The sequence below is a fragment of the Electrophorus electricus genome, chromosome 23 (genome assembly GCF_013358815.1).
Source record: "Electrophorus electricus isolate fEleEle1 chromosome 23, fEleEle1.pri, whole genome shotgun sequence".
NCBI lineage: Eukaryota > Metazoa > Chordata > Actinopteri > Gymnotiformes > Gymnotidae > Electrophorus > Electrophorus electricus.
In genome coordinates, this window is record NC_049557.1 from 935,988 (window position 1) to 955,284 (window position 19,297).

Below are 19,297 nucleotides of genomic sequence, written 5' to 3' on the forward strand. Positions count from 1 at the left end.
AAATCAGAGATTAATTTATTGGATTGTGACTTGATTTCTTGATTGTTCCTTTGTGTAACATAACTGTAAAATTAACTCTGGCAGGCCTAGCTGTAACAGAGTAACTAGAAAAGGCAGGAGCCAGAATGCAGACAGACCTGAGAAGCTTCCTGAGATATCAACACTCCTGATGGATGGCAAATATTGTGATTTGTTTAGAGAGCATCGTATACTGCTATTCTCAATGTTATTTTAGTGATGTCATGTGCTTGTTTACAGATTTCACAACTCTATACAGTATGGTATATGACATTCCCTAGACAAGGTCAAATACATTTTAAATGAATACAGGAGCAACATTTAAATGTTCCTTATAAAGAAATTTCAGTCAGACCTGAGAAAGTATTAATGAATTAGATATAAAATTAATTTATAAAATGACAGATGTATCTCAACTGATATTTCTGAGGTAAAACAGTAACATTTAAACAGAATCTTTGAACACTCATCTAGTACAAAGACTGGGTGTCCACAAGTCGTCCACAAGTCATCCACAAGTCTTTGTTAAACTATCAAATTTTAGCAAATTAGAGAACAAATTAATAGTTCACTATAGCTGTGTTACTGTGCAAGCCGTTAATGTCAAATTATGCAGAAATATGCTCATAACTCACAGATGCATTTGAACTACTGAGCCTAACTAATCAAACGGATTGCTTTGGTTAGCTTTAATACATGATCTCCTATCATCACTGTCTGTCAGGATCAACAAAGTTCTTTCTATCTTTTTAAACTTAGCACCACCTGTAAAATAAAATTTAATAAATTAGTGAATAAACAATTTGACTCACCTTTAACTACACTATATTGCCAAAGGTATTCACTCACCCATCCAAATCATTGAATTCAGGTGTTCCAAACACTTGCATGGCCAAAGGTGTATAAAACTTAAAAAAAAAAAAAAAAGCACCTAGGCATGCAGACTGCTTCTACAAACATTTGTGAAACAATGGGTCGCTCTCAGGTGCTCAGTGAATTCCAGCATGGTACCATGATAGGATGCCACCTGTGCAATCAGTCCAGTTGTGAAATATCCTTGCTAACTAAATATTCTACAGTCAACTGTCAGTGGTATTATAACAAAGTGGAAGTGCTTGGGAATGACAGCAACTCAGCCATGAAGTGGTAGGCCACGTAAAATGACAGAGTGGGGTCGGTGTATGCTGACGCGCATAGTGCGCAGAGGTCGCCAACTTTCTACAGACCTCTAAACGTCGTTTAGCCTTCAGATTAGCTCAAGAACAGTCCATAGAGAGCTTCGTGGAATGGGTTGTTATGGCCAAACAGCTGCGTCCAAGCCTTACATCACCAAGCACAATGCAAAGTGTCAGATGCAGTGATTTAAGCATACTGACACTGGACTCTAGAGCATTGGAGACGTGTTTTCTGGAGTGACAAATCACACTTCTCTGTCTGGCAATCTGATGGATGAGTGTGGGTCTGGCGGTTGCCAGGAGAACGGTATTTGTAAAATTGGTGGAGGTGGGATTATGGTGTGGGGTTGATTTTCAGGAGTTGGGCTCGGCCCCTTAGTTCCAGTGAAAGGAACTGTTAAGGCTTCAGCATACCTAGAGATTTTGGACAATTTCATCCTTACGGTTTGGGGATGGCCCCTTCCTGTTCCAACATGACTGCACACCAGTGCACAAAGCAAGGTCCATAAAGATATAGATGAGTGAGTTTGGTGTGGAAGAACCTGTCTAGTCTGCACAGACTCCTGACCTCAACCCGATAGAACACCTTTGGGATGAATTAGAGTGGAGACTGCAAGCCAGGCCTTCTCTTCCAACATCAGTGTCTGACCTTAAAAATGCACTTTTGGAAGTGCAAAAATTCCCACTCCTAAACCTTGTGGAAGCCTTCCCAGAAGAGTTGAAGCTGTTATAGCTGCAAAAGTCTATATATGATACAAATTACACATCTACCATTCATAATGATAGCTATACTGACTGTTAGATAGCATAGTCATAGTTTCCTGCTGTTACAATAGGACTGAACAAGTCAACTCGAAGTCTGTCTGTCCACTAATTTTACTTTCAGTATTTTTGCTTGACCAGTTTGCTCTTGTTAATGTGTCTTCATACCTGTCAAATGGGAAACATTTATATCAGGCCTGATGATTTGGAGTAAAAAATAAACCAATTGTGTAATACCTAAAAAGGTATTGTGCAAAAGTTTCAGACCACTCATGAAACTTGTCTTATCTAGGCATGTTTTTATTTGCATATAACAAGAGAATATAACACAAACATAATGCAAAAAAAATTTATTTTTTTTTTAGAACGATTTTTCTGTTTCAAAAACATTTTAAAATCTTGAGAGGGAATGAAGATTTGGTGATTATTTGAAACTCACTGTAACACAATTAAAACACTAACATACCTGAAACTGTGTGAATTCACTTGGATCAAGAGAACCTTGGAACGATTTGTCACAAGTCCACTTTGTGGGTGGTGTTTTTTTCTTGACTAGGTAAACACCTGATACACTTGAGATGAACACTCAATGAACAGGTAAACGCTGCCTTCATAAAATACATTAAGTACAATTTTATTTTTCTTGGTTTGACTTAATAGGCTGGTATACTTCTTTAAACAAAAAGTAGCACATAATGCTTTAACTGCAATAGAACTAGAAAGCAAACTATTGCTCCCCTCAAATTTATTTATTTGCTCCATATTTGGTAATGCTCAAGTAGCTCCATGATGGCAAACAGCTGGAGTCAAGAGAGGTTCACCACTTCGTGTTCGAAAAAATGAATAAAATCTGCTACCGTTGAAAAATTTATTAAACATTAGTCAAATCAGAATAACAGGTCATAAACACAAACATAAAAACACAGTGCCAGAGAGGGATACGAATAGTTGTGAAAAGTTGTAAACAAGCGTACAAAATGTTAAGCACATAAACATGTAAGTGAACACAAAACTATTAAAATCACCACCCGCTCAAACTATGTGACACACAGGCACATGCTTCAAACAAGCTGAGGTTGGTTCTAGTCCTCAGGGCTGAGCTTGCCCACTGCTCCATTGGGGAAAGAGAAATGCGCAACACATTTCACAAAGGCTGCGAGAGGCCGGACTCATCATCATAAAGAGTGTTACCGATACAGCACTTCTAAAGACCCAAAAGCAGATTACTGAACAGCGAATGAAATACGGTGATTAGTGATTCTTACAAAGCTCTTCATGCACGGAACACAACTGAACTCAAGCACGTACACATACATAATCAGTTCATAGCAAGAAGTGAAGCCCAAGTACAATTTATTTAGTTTCACAGACAATATTGTAGCAACTATGTTTAATTTATTCAAAATAAATTAAAAATCTCTTACATTTACTGCTGGTATGTTAGGAACACATTTTAAATGTGCAACAAGCTTTTATAAAACTGCAAGAAGCAAACACCATTCAGTTATCAATTGTCACCAGTGTAGTATCTTTCAATATATCAATGAAATAAATTAAAACAATGCATTTGCATGTTAGAAATAATTCAAAGAAACACAGCAGTTTTAGGAGTGCTGAGAAATCAGTACTAATGGCACAAAATTACCTTTGTTCAATTGGTTGACTCTTAGCCACTGAAGCCATGCAGTATAGTACTAGTCCAAAGTTTGGTCACACCTGTTTTTCATAATCCTAAAGGCATTTTAGTCCTAAAGGTGTGTGTATATATATAAAAACACATCAGAGCCTCATGAAGCTGAACAGAATGCTAGGAGTGTGTATAGGAGTATGTATTTTTGTGAGTATCCATGTTTTTGTATCTTTTAAGCCATGCAAATGTGTTACAGGCTTATAAAGTGCAGAAGGTACCAGACAACAATGTACAACAAAAAGAGGCAAAAAACATTACCACTCCACACACACACAAACACACACACACACACACACACACACAGACACCAGTTTGGCCTTCAGTATGGAATCTGGTTTTGATAGTACTGGATCATATCATATGTTTTGCTCCTGAAAAACAAGAATAAATAAATAAAACACATTACATCATGTTCATACCACAATCTATTCAACATTTGAACTAAGAGTGATTGAGAGAATTGTGTGTGTGCGTGCACATAGTTGGTGGGGGTTGGCAGACCTGCTGCTGAGGAAGCAGTTCTGGATGACTTTAATGATGAAGGCAGCTGCCTCCTTCTCACTCATGCTTGGGTTAAAACGCTGCCTGTAGTACACACACACACCAGCACACAGCCTTTAAATGACACAAAAACACCCTCCCAGGTACAAAAAAGTGAAACCAAGACCATTCTGATTCTGTTTGTTCTACCTTAACATGCTGTACTCACTTCAGCAGTTTAATGGTCTGACCACGGAAACACGGAAGCCCAGTGTCCAACATTAGCGTTACCAAGGAAACAACAGCTTCCATATATGGTCTGCAGCAGAAAACAGAATACAATTTTTCCATTTCTCATTCACACAAATGTGCATAAGTAGTGTAGTTTAACAGAACGAACGCAAGAGCTAACAAGAGCACACGCAAGCAAAAGGAATTTACACATCGCACCTGACTGCCAAGTAGCCACGTACACACATCTCCATGAACCATTTGAAGGGTGTGGCCTCCATCTTTCCGCCCATGATCATCACCATCTCATCGGTAAGCTTGATGTCAGGCTCCCATCCCAGGTTACCACCGGGGGAACTCTCAAACATGAAGCCAAAGTCTGGAGACAACACACACACACACACACACACACACAGAGAGATTATTATTACTGTTAGCGGTTGTAGTATTGTTGTCTATTATATCTTTTGTTTACCATGTTAATTTCTTCATCTAAGCTTTGGCAATGCAAATGTCAATATTTTTTATGCCAATAAAGCACCATTGAATTGAACTGAATTGAACTCAATTGGGAGAAAGACATTCTAGGTTATTCATGTGTGAGTTTGAGCGTCCAAACCTGGGCCTGCTATAAGGAAGAGATGAGGTAAACAAATTCTGAGACCCAAGAAGAGAGTGAAGCTGAATATTAGATCTAGGTCATACGAGGCCATACCAAACTCATAGAGCATATATAAGAAGTATATACATCAGTGCAGATGAGGGAGGAAAGCAGAGGAATCTCCAAGATTACTCAGACACAATATGCAAGTCTTATCTGCCAACCAGCTGGCTCCAGTAAAACAGATTATTGGATACATTAGCTATCCAAAGGTATGTAAGGACACCTAGTGGCAAATATAATTATAGTGAGTTAAGAAAATTAGAGCTAGCCAATCAGAAAAGACAAAGATGCTCCACCTTTAGAGGATACCAAAGGGGATTTAAAATCATGCACCACGATCATCCAGATTTCATGAACCACAGTCAGCCAGGATTCATTCTCAAGATCGAACTCCTTTGTTACTTAGATTTGTTCTTTGTGATTCATTTTAATTTTAAATATTTGTCATTTTGTTTATTCTCAAATCTGTGTGGGAGAAAGAGAAGAATCCACCATGACACATTTGACAACCAGCCAGGAAGGCAGCATCTGGAACAGTGGGATGGCATGGACTGCCCAGGCAGGAGAACCACTGGCTTCTATAGGGAACAGATGTGCAGAGCCTGTTCACATTCAAACTCTGCATTAGTTGTGGTGATTCTCCTGCCTGTACAGTCTGACTGATGCATACTCCATTGAAGCACAGCGATGCCCTCCTGGAGGATAAGCAAAGACAATATGAGACAAAAGTAAGCAGATGGAGTTTCACAGACAGGCTCACTGTCTGTAGGCAGAGGTGAGGAGGAAGAGTGTGAAAAATAGCCTCACTGCCTGAGTATGTGGTTAAAATTCCTACTGTAAAAAGCACACAGACACAGGTGGCTCAAATTCCTGACATCAGAGAACCCATGGACAGTTCAATAGTTTCTACTTCAGAAAAGGCTTTATTTGGGTATCACTCTGTGGGTCAATTTCATATCGTCAGCATAAAAGGCCGTTTGGGTTTTTTTGTGTGCGTTTTGTATTCGTTGAATGTTAGTCATTGTGTTATTTTGTTGTATTATTGGGTTGTGAAGTAACTAGGGTAGTGATTCATGTCTCATGTTTTTGTACAAATTTGTAGAACTAGTACATATTTAACATCTGATAAAAGAGTGTGAGTTTTGCTCTGTTAACAACACTGCCTACAGAAACATGCAATCTGCTATTGTCCAAAACATTAAGACAGCTAAGCAGAGATATTATAAGAATGAGGTAGAAGAACTGAGGTGCTCTAGCTTAAAACCATCGTTTTAAATGCATTACAGCACTTATGGGGAATTGTACGAAAGCTGTAGTATCACAAGACCTCAACATCTTGCACCAGAAGTGACATTCTGTTTAAATGTTTTCCTTCAATATGGGACCAAACTACTCCCTTTGAGAAGGATGCTTCAAGCAGACTGTCAATTGGTGCTATGTCTTCCCTGAGCATTGGGCAGTCAGACTGGGGAAGGCAGCTGGACCAGACTGTATTCCCTCTTGGGTTTAAAGACTTTTCTTAAGGAACCTATGCTGTGGGATGTTCTTAATACATGTATCCAACTTAATAATCTCCTAAAAACCATGGAAGAAGCTTTGGTTAAAGCTGTTCCCTAAAAAGCTGAGCTTTCCATTTGACTATCGTCAGATATCATTAGTCAGCTGTGTTAGCAATGTGAACGAAGGGATCCTAAGGGATGCCCTTCTAGAAAACACAATTTTCAAAATTGCCCCATGTCAGCATGGTTTTAGATCAATTGTCACTACTCTGATTCAGATTCTGCAATTCTGCAGAATCACTCAATCCCCGGATGCATGTTCATACTGTTTTTGTTGAATTCTGACATGCTTTTGATACAATAAGACTGTCAACTGCTGTATACATTGGCTGATATGTCCATCGGACATCCCCTCGGGCTCATTGTGAGGATTTGAGTGACAGAGTGCTGTGGGGTTCCTGTATATCTGAGCCCTGTGCAATACAACTGGTATCCCATAAGGGGGTGCTATTATCTCCGTTGTTCTTTGACATTTGTGTCAACTGCCTGGATTGACATCTACCTTCTTCTTTTTTCCCTGTGAAATGCGGATGGCCTTACAATCATGGATCTCCTGATGGGGTCTCAACCAGACCTGATTCAGAAAGCCTCGGATTCTGAGGCTCAATGGGGACAGGAGTTCTCACTGACAATGAATGGATATAGTAATTTGTGCCAGGAGAGAGGACAACATTCCCAAATTTTAATAAATAAATGTAAATTTAATATCCCACTGACAGGGATCTCACAAGACTGCAACACTGCAAGCTGATTTATCATCTTATAAATTCTGGAATTTATAAGAGATTTATCAAGTAAATGGACAAAAGTAATGGGTAACTCATGAGACCATAGCAGCACTATGAATGCATTGTCCCTACTGTCCATTATAAAGATCCTTTCGAAACCTGTTCAAGTGGAATTGAATCATGTTGCAAGTGTGAACATCTTGAAGAGACAACAGTGCATGCATTTCCTTAGAAAACTAAACTTTTTAATGTCCAAAAGGCTTACTGTATTTTATAAATCTTTTATTGAGAGTTTATGTTGCTATTGTATACTGGTATGGACATTGTAAAATACTCATAAGAATAAACTGGAGAAAATGAAGGTCTGTGGGAAAATCACATGGGAGCAGCAGGCTGATATGTACCATCTGTACCTGACCTGGCTAACTGAGATGCATGAACACACCCCATCTACGTTCAGTAAAGTGTCAGTTACTCCCTTCTGGTTGGGGGTGTAGATAACCCAATATTAGAACCAACCAAGGAAAAAAAAAAAAACCTCATTTATCCCCATGGTGATAACCAAGTTAAGATGTAGTTTACGGCAATGCATAGACAAGAACATGATATATAGACAATTAAATTTTATGCAATTTAAATATCTGCCTTGACTGTTATGACAGATATTACAAATGATTTGTATATTTGTGTCTTCTCTTTATTTTCTATGGTTATATTATGTTTTTGTACTGTGCAGTACTATAATCTGACTCTTGGAGAACATTAAAGTTTTCTAAATCTGTCTGAACAAGAACCCTGGCTTAAAATAAAAGAACACATTATCCATCACATCAACTGATATAGACAAAACCAAGATAAAGACTGCACTGTCTGCAGACCTAGTAAAAAGTGGCTGAAATAAGCAAGGAGGAAAATAAGAAATCAGCCAATATTGAAATACTACAGTTGCCAACACCAGAAGAGCTTCAAGGTGCAATGACCCCAAATATTTAGCATAACCCTTGACCCAGCACCACTCCAAGTCTATGAACAAACAGACAATAATAGAGAGAGAGGTGACATTGTTATCCCTGTAGAAAACTGGTGAAGCTGTAAAATGCACAGTGATGGTACAAGGCCTTAAATGTTGACATGTATCTTTGCTGAAAGACAGTGAGGAGATGTATAAAGTGAAGACAGCAAGGAGAAGCATCAATAAAGAGTTTGTGAATTCAGCAATTACATTTGGCAGACACACTAATCCAAAGTAATTTACATACTCATTAGAATCACTGCATACATGTTCCCTGGGAATCAAACCCATGACCTTGGCATTACCAGCTGAGGAACAGGAACAACCTCAGGCAATTATGGCAATTTAAAAAAAAACTAATTCTCCCTTTACCACTTGTCCATCATCTTCAACTGCAGACAAGGTGCAGCATGGTTGACAGAAGCATGCATTTAGCACTGTTCTCCTAGGCAGGTGTCTGAATGACAAATTAACTGGAGCAGATGCATAATTGATCTGTTTGTGATTACTGTAGTAGGTCCAGATGTTATCTTAAAAAGAGTTAAAAACATTTAGCAAGCTTGTGTGTGTGAATATTTTTCAACTCTGAATATAAAAATGAACTTCAGTGACTTTGTAACTGACCAACTTTCAGAACTGCTGGGTAATTGGAACCTGGACATTCTCCTAATATAGTATATCTCCCAAATTCCTGGTCTAATTCAGTGATCTGGGTCTCTTCCATCATATGACAGCTACCAACCCAGGAGGGTGAAGACAAACACATCAAGCCTGCCACCACATCTTCTCAGGCTGCCACTCATGCAACAGGACAGCTTCCGCTTGGAGAAACATGATAACTGCTCAGTTCTGTATAAACTATGTGACTACACGTATAACCATGACTGGGGGCAGGGCGAGAGGAAATATGCCATCCAAAGACTCAGATAGCTGTGGCATCACTGGGACTTGAACCTATGATCATATGATGATGGAACCAAACCATTAATCCATTCCTAAACTCTCACCAATATGCTTGTGATGTATATTGCAGCATGCACTGGAATTATTTTAATATCAACACAGAATCTCTCTTGATTAGACTGGTACAAAATCACTGAATTTAATGCATGTTGGTTAAAGTGCTACTATAGGTATATTAAGTCTGACTATAGTTTTGTATCGTGTGAGGTGTAAAAAGAGACTGACCGATGTGAATGAGGTGTCCCTGGTAGTCCAGCATGATGTTTCCATTGTGTCTGTCTTTAATCTGGAGTAGGAAAAGTAACAGGCTGTACGCTGCCATACTCCGAATGAAGTTATACCGTGCCTGTTTCTCAAACACACACACACACACACACACACACGCACACACGCACGCACACACGCACGCACACACGCACGCACACACGCACGCACACACGCACGCACACACGCACGCACACACGCACGCACACGCACACACAAAAAAAATAAATAAATAAAATGGGGGGGGGGGGTTCCTAAAAGTTTCACAGTGAACAAAGTTAAGGTCTGAATAAAACATCAAGTAGGAACAGACTGGGGGTGGTATCACCTTCTGGAAGGCCAGAGTGGACTCATCTCCATACTGATTGCGGAAGTAGTCATACATGCCAAAGTCTGTCTGACGGCCCAGTTGATCCCTGGACTTACAGTCTGGGATACATTCAATAACACCACACTGCAGAACAGAAAATAACAGACCAAGAGAAAACCAATATCAGCATTCTGCCACCTACGCAGTGAATCCAATGAACCGAGTCATAAGACAAAACATAATATGCATCTAAGGAGTTTTCAATAAAGAAACACTGAAGAAACGCAACAAAGAAACACAAAGCAACATACAAGTGAGACATCGTTACACTCACTCCAGGTGCTGTGGCGACCACCCTGTATGGAAAGACGAACAGATCTAGGCCCACCAGCTGAAAGATGTTCTTAAAGAGACCAATGATCTGCAGTGCCAACATATCCTGCAGACACAGAAAGAGAAAGAAAAAAAGTGAGAGAGAAATTCAAGAGGTAAGAGAAAGAAGATAAATGACAGGACTATGAGGAGGCATACCTGTCGGCAGTCATCTCCTACTTTAAAGATGGCTGCTTGCCAGCAAATCCTCTGAGCCTCTTCTTCACTGCAAGCCTCATCCAAAGAGTTTGACCGACAGAGCAGCCCTAAGCCGTATACATACACAAAATATAATAGCACACGCACAATCCTGATTATCACACCCCTTTAACACGTTACATTATATTATTGATAAATGTTTAATCACTAAGATATTGTAACATGGTACAGGATGTGCTACAAACAGAGCAAGGTTATCACCTTCTTTCTCCAACTCACTGACTCCACAACGCTTCACCTTGAACTTGGCCAGGTATGGAGCTTTAGCCGCGCTGCCAGGGGCACACACACACACACACACACACACACACACACACACACACACACACACTTACATCTACGCCATTTAGCAGATGCTCTTATCCAGAGCAACTTACAAAAAACTTTATTTGTATAGCACTCTCTTAAACATAGATTTTCAAAGTGCTTTACAGAGAATAGAATTAATAGTGGAATAAGCCTATTACATCCTGAAATCTATCACCTTAGAAAAGTATTTGTCAAATATAAAACAAAATTAAATAATTTATAGAATACAGTAAAAAAAAAAAAATACATTAAATAAATGAATAGATAAATAAATATAAACAGAATATAAATACATAAAAACAATTTAAATAATTTTATTTATTAAGTAAGTTAATTTAAGGACAATTGACAACCTCAAAAGTTAAATACCTTTGCATTGGCGTTCCAGACTTGTAGTCAATGTCCAGTACGATGGCCTCTGGGTTACTTGGCAGATAGCATCCTATGGAGAAATGATTAATATTAATTATTAATCATAACAATGAATAAGAACTGTAATAATGAGATCTTATTAGCCCAGCATGTAATGAGGAATGTCTTAACCTGGTTGCACTTTGATGTCAGAGAGGGCTCTGAGACATGCTCTTCTCCTCTCATCACCTTTAGGGATGGGTCTGAAACATGGCCAGATGACATAGCTGCACAACCACATGCACATTAAAGAAACCTCTAAAATTAGACAGTGGTAATGGACCCATTTGAACTTGAAAAGTGTTGATCAGTGGAGGCCATGTGGGGGCACAAGGCTGCTGATCTTAACAACAGCATGCACAACTGTGTTAACAATACCATACACAACAATACCACAAAAAAACACAATATATGCCTAAATTGGCAGGCACAAGAAGGAAAAAGAGGTCATGTTAGTGTCCAGTAATATCATGTAATATGCTTTTAAGAGGCTGTGTAACCTAAAGACTCCAAAATTCAGACATGTACAGACATGGCTATGAGATGTACTTAGTGAAATTGTGTGTTTGGTAGGGGTAACAGTTTGAAGAAGAAGGGAGAGGGAAACAACATTATAGATGCAAACTGAATCCATTGTGTCTTCTGGCAGTATGATGTGATTTGCAGTAAATCTGCATTTATGGTTTATAATGCTTAACATTTATAATATAGTCTTATTGAGTGTATCATGATCAGATTTAGCTGGTTCTGGGTAATATGGTCATTTGTGGCTGAATATTGACAGATGAGTAGTGTTCATACTTTATGATAGCTGACACATTGGTGATCTTGTTGAAGAAATCAAACTCTCGCTGGTAGAAATCTTTGGCAGGACCAGACAACGAGCCCGTAATTTCATCAACCATCTGTTCCAACAGCTCTCCAATATCAGCTAGAGGAAAAACACACCTCAATTTAAATTGTATATACACACACTAGTGTTGTTATGTTACTAAAATTTTCAATTTTAATATGATGCTTTGAAATATATTGATATTCAATACCATGTTTGATACCAAAAGCAGATAAAATTGGGGGTCTTATTTTTTATCTTAAAAATATTCATATCCATATAAACATAAGATTTCTCTTGTAGATCACTGTTTTTTTCAAAAACACAGACTGACATTCAAATGTCAAATAAATAAATAAGGTGGTTTGCATTCTTTAACCCAGACCCTGACAGCCTTGAAGAGATTTATGTGACACTTCAAGTAAATAGTCTCCTATCAACTTAGAAATAGTCACATTTATACATGATAGAAACAAAAAAAGTATTCTTGCTAATCTTGGCACATTAATAAAAGGGAAAATAGTCAACCTAGGCTATATTTTTCCTCAGCAGTATCAACACAAACACTGACACTGGTCTAGACTGTTCTATTTTAGATTAAATCATTAGAGTTGTTAACAGATATTTTATCATTCCCATAATGATAAAATAAACCACCATAGACTCATCCGCATTCCTGTTGTTCCAGGAGAATACTTTTCATTGTGGCTCTATACACGCGGACTACCGTGATGATTCACGTCCGGTGTGAAACAACAAGCATACTGGCTTGCTCAATTCCTTTGCCTTCCTGTCGTTATTTGCTAAAGTATGTCCACACAGCACTCCTACTGGGTTGTTTTTTTTTGGGGGGGGGGGGGGGGTTGTACAAATAATATCGATACTGTGGGACACAAGTATTATACCATTCAAATTGTTCAGTATCGAGATGTCGATATTTTTTTTTGCAACACTAATACACACATTGCATAATATGTCAATACTGCAAAATGGGATTATTTACGATCTTTCTGGTGGCCTTCTTCATCTGTGTAGATGTTGGTCTTCATGTTCCAAATGAACTGATGAGCCAGAAGCTGAGATTTCTGTGCTGCCCATAGGATATACTCCCTTACATAGCCCATCTATGGAAAAAAACATCCACATTATCAAAATACACATTTCTATTAAGCCTAAATTCAATATATGTAAATATGACCCCAAAATTAGCATATTACTCTTTATAAACATATTACTGTAGACATGCTGACACACACAGAAACACAAATGACCTTATCATAGCGGAGTGCCTGAACAATCTGAGGGATGTAGAACAAAATGGCATCCTGTGTGGGGGGGGAGATAATAACCTGTTAAAGTACACATGCCACACACAGCCAGTCATGGATGTCTGGAGAAAAACGTGATGAAAAGTATACATTAAGGTACAGAAAGTCCAGAAGAAGACACTGAACTTATATTAGTATAACATGAAATATAAAACATGTAAAGGAGGTATGCGTGGGGGGGTGGGGGTTAGCGCACCGGCGGGAAGGAGCGCAGGACTCTTACGGCATACTGCGCCGTGAGGGGATGAGGAGGGTACATGCTGGAGAAGTAGGAGAGGCCTGTGGGTGGATCGGCTGGGGCCCAGCACAGAATGTGACTCAGCTCTGGAGAGTCCGCATCGATGGTGTGCCATGTCACCAGATACTAACAAAGAACATGAGCAACAGTATTTCTAATAAAAGGTGTAAAAACAGCTTGACTTGGAAAAGATTTTAGTTTAATGGAAGCTAAAAGAAATGTAATATAATGGAATAAAAATACTTTAACTCGCAGTATTTTCATGTGGTTGATATTTTAATATTTAATATATACAGGGACCCAAGCAACATATTGTTTTACCTTTACAGCTTCTGGGACATCATTGACCGCCCCAGGGTCCATCCGCACCAAACGCGTGACTTCCGACACAATAACCTCTGTATTCTTGAACCTAGAATGAATCAGAAGTGCTTGCATTCATGTTCAAGTGAAAAGGAAACCAGCTGATCTGATATCATAAGCATAAATGTCTCCTAATCACATAGTAATTAGTGCACCTTCCAATGTTCAACCTGCTACAATTTTTATCAGTTACTCAAAATGTTAATGAAAGGGTGCAGAGTAAAACAGTCTGGTGGTGTCTCACCTGTTAGCCACTTCTCCACTGTTATGAAGCATGGTAACATCTAATACCTCTTCATTTATTGGCAAAGTATGTATAAAGACCATTAAAAAACATCTTTGTTTTTGAAATGATCAGTTATCAGATATAACCTCCTTTACACTTCCTTACCCAAGCCTCCAAACCTTCCCGTAGAATTCACACAATTAATGATAGCATGACCAATCTATATTCACTGAAAACTACAAATTAAACTCTAAACACAATTAACAGAACTGGTTTGAACATTTATTGTTTTTTCTGACACAAAACACATTTGAGGGCTGAGCATGTTGGGCTGAATCAAAGTGGATTGATCCAGAACGGCATGCCGGCTTTAATCAAAGCAGGCAGAATATCACCATGTTGGGTTGTATCAAAACAGGCAGATTGGCATCATGTTGGGTTTGATAAAAACTGGCTGATTGAAATTGGCATGTTGAGTTTCACTGAAAATAGCCGATCGACATCCACATGCTGGCATGAACTGAAACAGGCGATTTAGATTAGCATGCTGGGAAACAAGTCAATATAGATTGGCATGTTACATTTAATTGGTATTGACAAATCAAGAGTTTTTGCCTTATTCTCCACACAATTGTTGCATGCTTTCTTAGATTTTCGATTCTTCAAAGTAACTATCCTTTACTCTGATGGCAGCTTTTAACCATGGCAACCACCTCTTACACTTTTACATCAGTTCTGAAGACATTCTCACATATGCAGAGCACTTGTAGGGTGAAGAACTAAATTTCTGAAGGACAAATTTGCTGAGGGTGCAAATAGTCTGTGTGAGTGTTTGTATGTGCTTTGAAAATGAATTCATATATGAATTCCCAAATCATATTCATCTTAGAAACAAACCTAAGCATAATCCATTAGATTAAAATCCTTTAGTAATATTAAAAACTTACGCTCAATCAGGTGTGTCCAAGGTTTTGACTGGTACTGTAAGTACCCACACAAACACACACACAAACACACAAACACACTACCTGCCAGGCAGTTGAAGGGCGAGGTAAGGTGCTATACTCCAGGCAAGGTTGACGTTGTCCTTCCACTGTTTTTCACTCAGGCTGATGTACTTGGACCTCCAGTTAGCAATGCTGGTTTCTACAGACTGCTCAGCAGAGATCAGCAGCTCCTGGCTGCCCAGTGGGTTATACCACGTAGTGAGCCGCTCCACCTCACTAGCCTGTAGACAGAGAAAGTGTACAAGAACAAACTGCCTTTAATAATGTACATTTGGACAGACAGGTTTTGAACATTGATAAAACTGAAAACTGCTCACATTTCAGGACTTAGTGTTTGAATAGCAGTATAAAAAAGTTTGACTTCATCTTTAATTCAAAGTACAAGATGGTAATAATCCATCAGAATTCTGCGAAGACAATAAACTCACCAGTAGGGCCAGTAACAGTGTTCTCCGTTTCATGTAGTATTTGTGTAGCTGAGACCCTCTGTTGCTCTTCTTAGACAGACCTTAAAAGACAACATACACCATGCACTACTACTGCTGTGTTAACACTTTCATCAGCATAGTTTCGTGGGTGCACCTATGTGTACCGGACTTCTTGGATAAGGTGGACATTCCGCTGGAGAGTGGATATGTGTTGATCCAGCCCTGCATGGCCGGCTGCCTGGAGCCCACCGTGGCATCTAGACTGCTCCTGGAATCCGCCACTGCCATCACTGACAGACTGTTGACAGACACGTCCTGAGGGTCTGCAAAAACGCATGGCGCATATAACACTGTCTCAATCATCATCACTACAGTCATTAACAAATTTCAGACTGAATTTGGGTCTACCAGATAATCGATAGTGTTACAAATGATAATCTACATCATTGAAGACAGCGTTGTGTACCTGGTGGGACAAGCTGGTTGGCGGCAAGATATTTCTTATCAGACAGCAGACAGGCATAGAACTTGATAATGATGCTGATGTCCTCCCGTAGACGCTTCTCTGGCTGAGTAGGGAACCTTGGAGACACACTGGGAGACACACACACACAAAACACACCTACCTATGAAATTATTTGTTGATCTCAAGCTTAATGAGATGATGTCTTAGGTGGGATAAGTCAGTACAAACTCATGTATGTGTTTGTGGGAATTTATTTCATTAATATGTCTATTTGTAGGTGGGTGTAGCTGTTCACCTATTACCACCTGTAGGCCACAGCACACAATAACCAAGTGACAGATATATTGTCCATAGGTATGCAGCAATTAATCCAGAAAGGTTTGTAGCACAGGCTCATATGATATATGAAATTTGATATATGCAGTATGCTTGTACTTATCCGCTCCTGTAAGTATTGAGTCACTTCTCAGAAGTCATTCATGCTCACATCTCATCCAGCATATGCAAAATGCAGAATATGCCAGAACTGAATGTTGCATACCTGAAGTAATCGAAGGCTGTTGAGTAGATCTTCTCTCTAAGCACATTGCGTATGGTGGCATTGGTCACAACATCAGCATGCAACAGTGTCAGGCCTAAGGTCAGGAGTCTAGAACACATACACATACATGTGTGCAAACATATCCATCTACATCAGAGTGGCATGAAAATTGCTATGACTGCCTTAATGTCAATACTTGGAGCAGTTATACACCACATTTGTAGAAATGAAGTTAGGGGGTAGCTCATGTATGCACATGTGTGGGTGTGTTACCTGAAGCGAGGTCCTATGGCAGCAACATGACGGTTTAGGCTGCTCTTGGATCCACCGACACTGAGTGAGAGCGCCCTCTGGAGGAGTCCAGTGAAAATCTCCACCTGATCGGCACTGCAGTACTTGGCAATCTCAAACCTCTGTACCAAAAACTGAATACACAGCTACATTAGATTCACTGTTTGCCTTACAAAGTGACATTTTATTTCCAGGACTGCAGCTGGCTACACTCCTGTTGAGTAGAACTGGCTCCTCTTTTTCCCATGAATGCAAGTTCTCAAAGCAGCTAAAGGTTGCCTGAGTAGAGCAATTTGTGCCCCAGACCACTCATGCTGTCAGCTATCGAACTACTCTTTATTAACAGGAAAGAGAAACTATGCCATCCTTTCAATCCAGTTTCAGCCAGCTGCACTTCACAGATACTTGTTTGTGTGGAACTGTATTGGAACTTAATTTTAATGACATGTACATTAATAAATACTCACCTCTATCCACAGAGCATGTGGAATGACATCAGGGGGACGAGGCATGGGCTGGCTCTCCTCAGAGGCTGCTAGAGGGTCGGCCTCCATCTCAGTCTCTGAAAACAAACCCATCTTCAACTCCACTGTCATGTGCCATGCCCCCGCCATCTCACGCATGAACTGCAGGTCAAACACGAAAAACAAGCACCATGCACACATGCATACACAAACAGTTTTAGCGACAATACTGGGCTGAGTACCACAAATATTTTACATGGTAATGGACATATACGCGTTTGTTCGAGTTACCGGGACTTCAACTCCACTGTGTGCAGCGAGGAACCACTCCCAGCAGGCAATGGCTGTCTCCATGGTGTGCTCCGTGAACATCTTCAGAGGAGCCCAGCACAGATGGTGCAGGAGCTGAGGATTACAGTCTACCCACATAGGACCAGCCCATAAGCATATTACCTCTGACTCTGCTTTAATATATTGCTAACAGAACATTTGCTTTTAATACATTTTTATTATTTTAAAATGGGCCCAGACAATGTGGGTCCACTTCTCAGAAGCCTGGGCACGAGCACGGCATTATTGTGTACAGAGTACCTTTAGTACTGATAAGAAGAGCAGTCATTTTGAACATGCTCTGGGTAAAGGCCTCAGAGTCTTTGGCTTCGAGAGCATCATTCATCTGAGTCATCATCAGTCTTCCCAGGTCTGACTGGCTATGCGTGGCCTCAGCAAACTGCAGCATACCTGCCACCTACACACGCACACACGCATGCACACGCACACTAATTGCTATATTTGTGAGGTCTTACATTTTTGCATTTGAGTTATACATAGTTATACATACACATGTGGACTCCAATCTGACCTGAAAAGATCAGATTCTGCTTAAACTACATGGAATGATTAGATGAATAAAATATGTAAAAAGAGGAGGGGGTTAATGTCTAATTCAGACCTGATTAATGGACTTCACTTTATGTAAGATAATGAATTCACTCATTTTATTTTCAACTGAGACCAACAGGACATCCCTCAAGACACACATGCGTGCACGAATATCTCTTTACCTCTCCAGTGTAGCGGTTGCGCAGATTCAGAGAGGCCATGAAGTTGGAGTAGTCTTTCTTCACACACGTGGGTCGGTCGGTCAGCTGGGTGACCTGAAAGAAATGATTGGAAGGGGTCAGAGTCCAGAGGCAGCTGAGGTTGCCAGGGTAGAGCCTTTCCCCATCATGGGGCCAGAAATACCAACCTGAGGTAAGGCAGCATTGGGAGTACCAAGCACTCAGGAAAGCACCCAGCCAGGTAGACACACAGTTGCACAGGTAAGCAAACATCACAAAACAGAACCAATGACAAAACCCGCCCACATTAACCCTGATGGCCTGTGTGTGTGTCTTCATAAAGCCATCAGATGATCACAGGTTAAGACATGTGCATTGGAATTGGCACTCAATGCCTGTACCAGTAGGCATATTAAATACGTACATATTCTCAATAATGTGAGCATATGTTCACACAAAAACATGGTTAAAAACACAAGAATTGAAATGTTCCACAGCCCGACTAATGCAGTAAACACTTCACAGTTACTGTGTAAAATCAAAGTTATTGCAATACCAGACCAATAGTAAGAAAAACATTTAAAATTCAGTCACTGCTGTCTACTTGATCCTAATCTCAGGCTGATCTATCAAACAGCAGATTCCATTTGCCTATAATTTTTCATATAACTGTCCATTTTAAGACAGTTAATTTTAATTATTAAATTATTATGTTGTCTTGTTAAAAGAAAATGGTTCCATACACATTATGGAGCTAGACTGATTTATGATTTGATTTTGCAATGTAGTGCCCCTCAGGTATACCTGATGTATCCTTACCTTTATCTCATCAATAAACACAGCAAATTTACATTTACATTTATCTGAAGCATTTATCCAAAGCGA

At 39.6% G+C, this 19,297-nt stretch overlaps 1 protein-coding gene across 3 annotated transcripts in view; it reads right to left on the reverse strand.

The window, feature by feature from the left end:
* Window positions 1–2,809: 2,809 nt before the first annotated feature.
* pi4kab (phosphatidylinositol 4-kinase, catalytic, alpha b) overlaps window positions 2,810–19,297 on the reverse strand; it is a 34,841-nt gene continuing 18,353 nt past the window's right edge. For all 3 annotated transcript variants that reach the window (XM_035521928.1, XM_035521927.1, XM_035521926.1), the window contains exons 30-55: window positions 18,416–18,508; window positions 17,943–18,099; window positions 17,643–17,770; window positions 17,355–17,513; window positions 16,870–17,021; window positions 16,597–16,704; window positions 16,056–16,183; window positions 15,754–15,912; window positions 15,590–15,669; window positions 15,183–15,382; window positions 13,887–13,977; window positions 13,524–13,691; window positions 13,271–13,324; window positions 13,003–13,123; window positions 11,969–12,098; window positions 11,300–11,370; window positions 11,126–11,198; window positions 10,649–10,719; window positions 10,388–10,494; window positions 10,191–10,295; window positions 9,875–10,000; window positions 9,508–9,628; window positions 4,576–4,735; window positions 4,355–4,444; window positions 4,147–4,230; window positions 2,810–4,016 (exon numbers count right to left, since the gene is read on the reverse strand). In XM_035521928.1, the coding sequence (XP_035377821.1) occupies window positions 3,965–4,016; window positions 4,147–4,230; window positions 4,355–4,444; window positions 4,576–4,735; window positions 9,508–9,628; window positions 9,875–10,000; window positions 10,191–10,295; window positions 10,388–10,494; window positions 10,649–10,719; window positions 11,126–11,198; window positions 11,300–11,370; window positions 11,969–12,098; window positions 13,003–13,123; window positions 13,271–13,324; window positions 13,524–13,691; window positions 13,887–13,977; window positions 15,183–15,382; window positions 15,590–15,669; window positions 15,754–15,912; window positions 16,056–16,183; window positions 16,597–16,704; window positions 16,870–17,021; window positions 17,355–17,513; window positions 17,643–17,770; window positions 17,943–18,099; window positions 18,416–18,508 (2,988 nt within the window). In that variant the 3' untranslated portion in view covers window positions 2,810–3,964. The remainder of the gene's footprint in view (window positions 4,017–4,146; window positions 4,231–4,354; window positions 4,445–4,575; window positions 4,736–9,507; window positions 9,629–9,874; window positions 10,001–10,190; window positions 10,296–10,387; window positions 10,495–10,648; window positions 10,720–11,125; window positions 11,199–11,299; window positions 11,371–11,968; window positions 12,099–13,002; window positions 13,124–13,270; window positions 13,325–13,523; window positions 13,692–13,886; window positions 13,978–15,182; window positions 15,383–15,589; window positions 15,670–15,753; window positions 15,913–16,055; window positions 16,184–16,596; window positions 16,705–16,869; window positions 17,022–17,354; window positions 17,514–17,642; window positions 17,771–17,942; window positions 18,100–18,415; window positions 18,509–19,297) is intronic.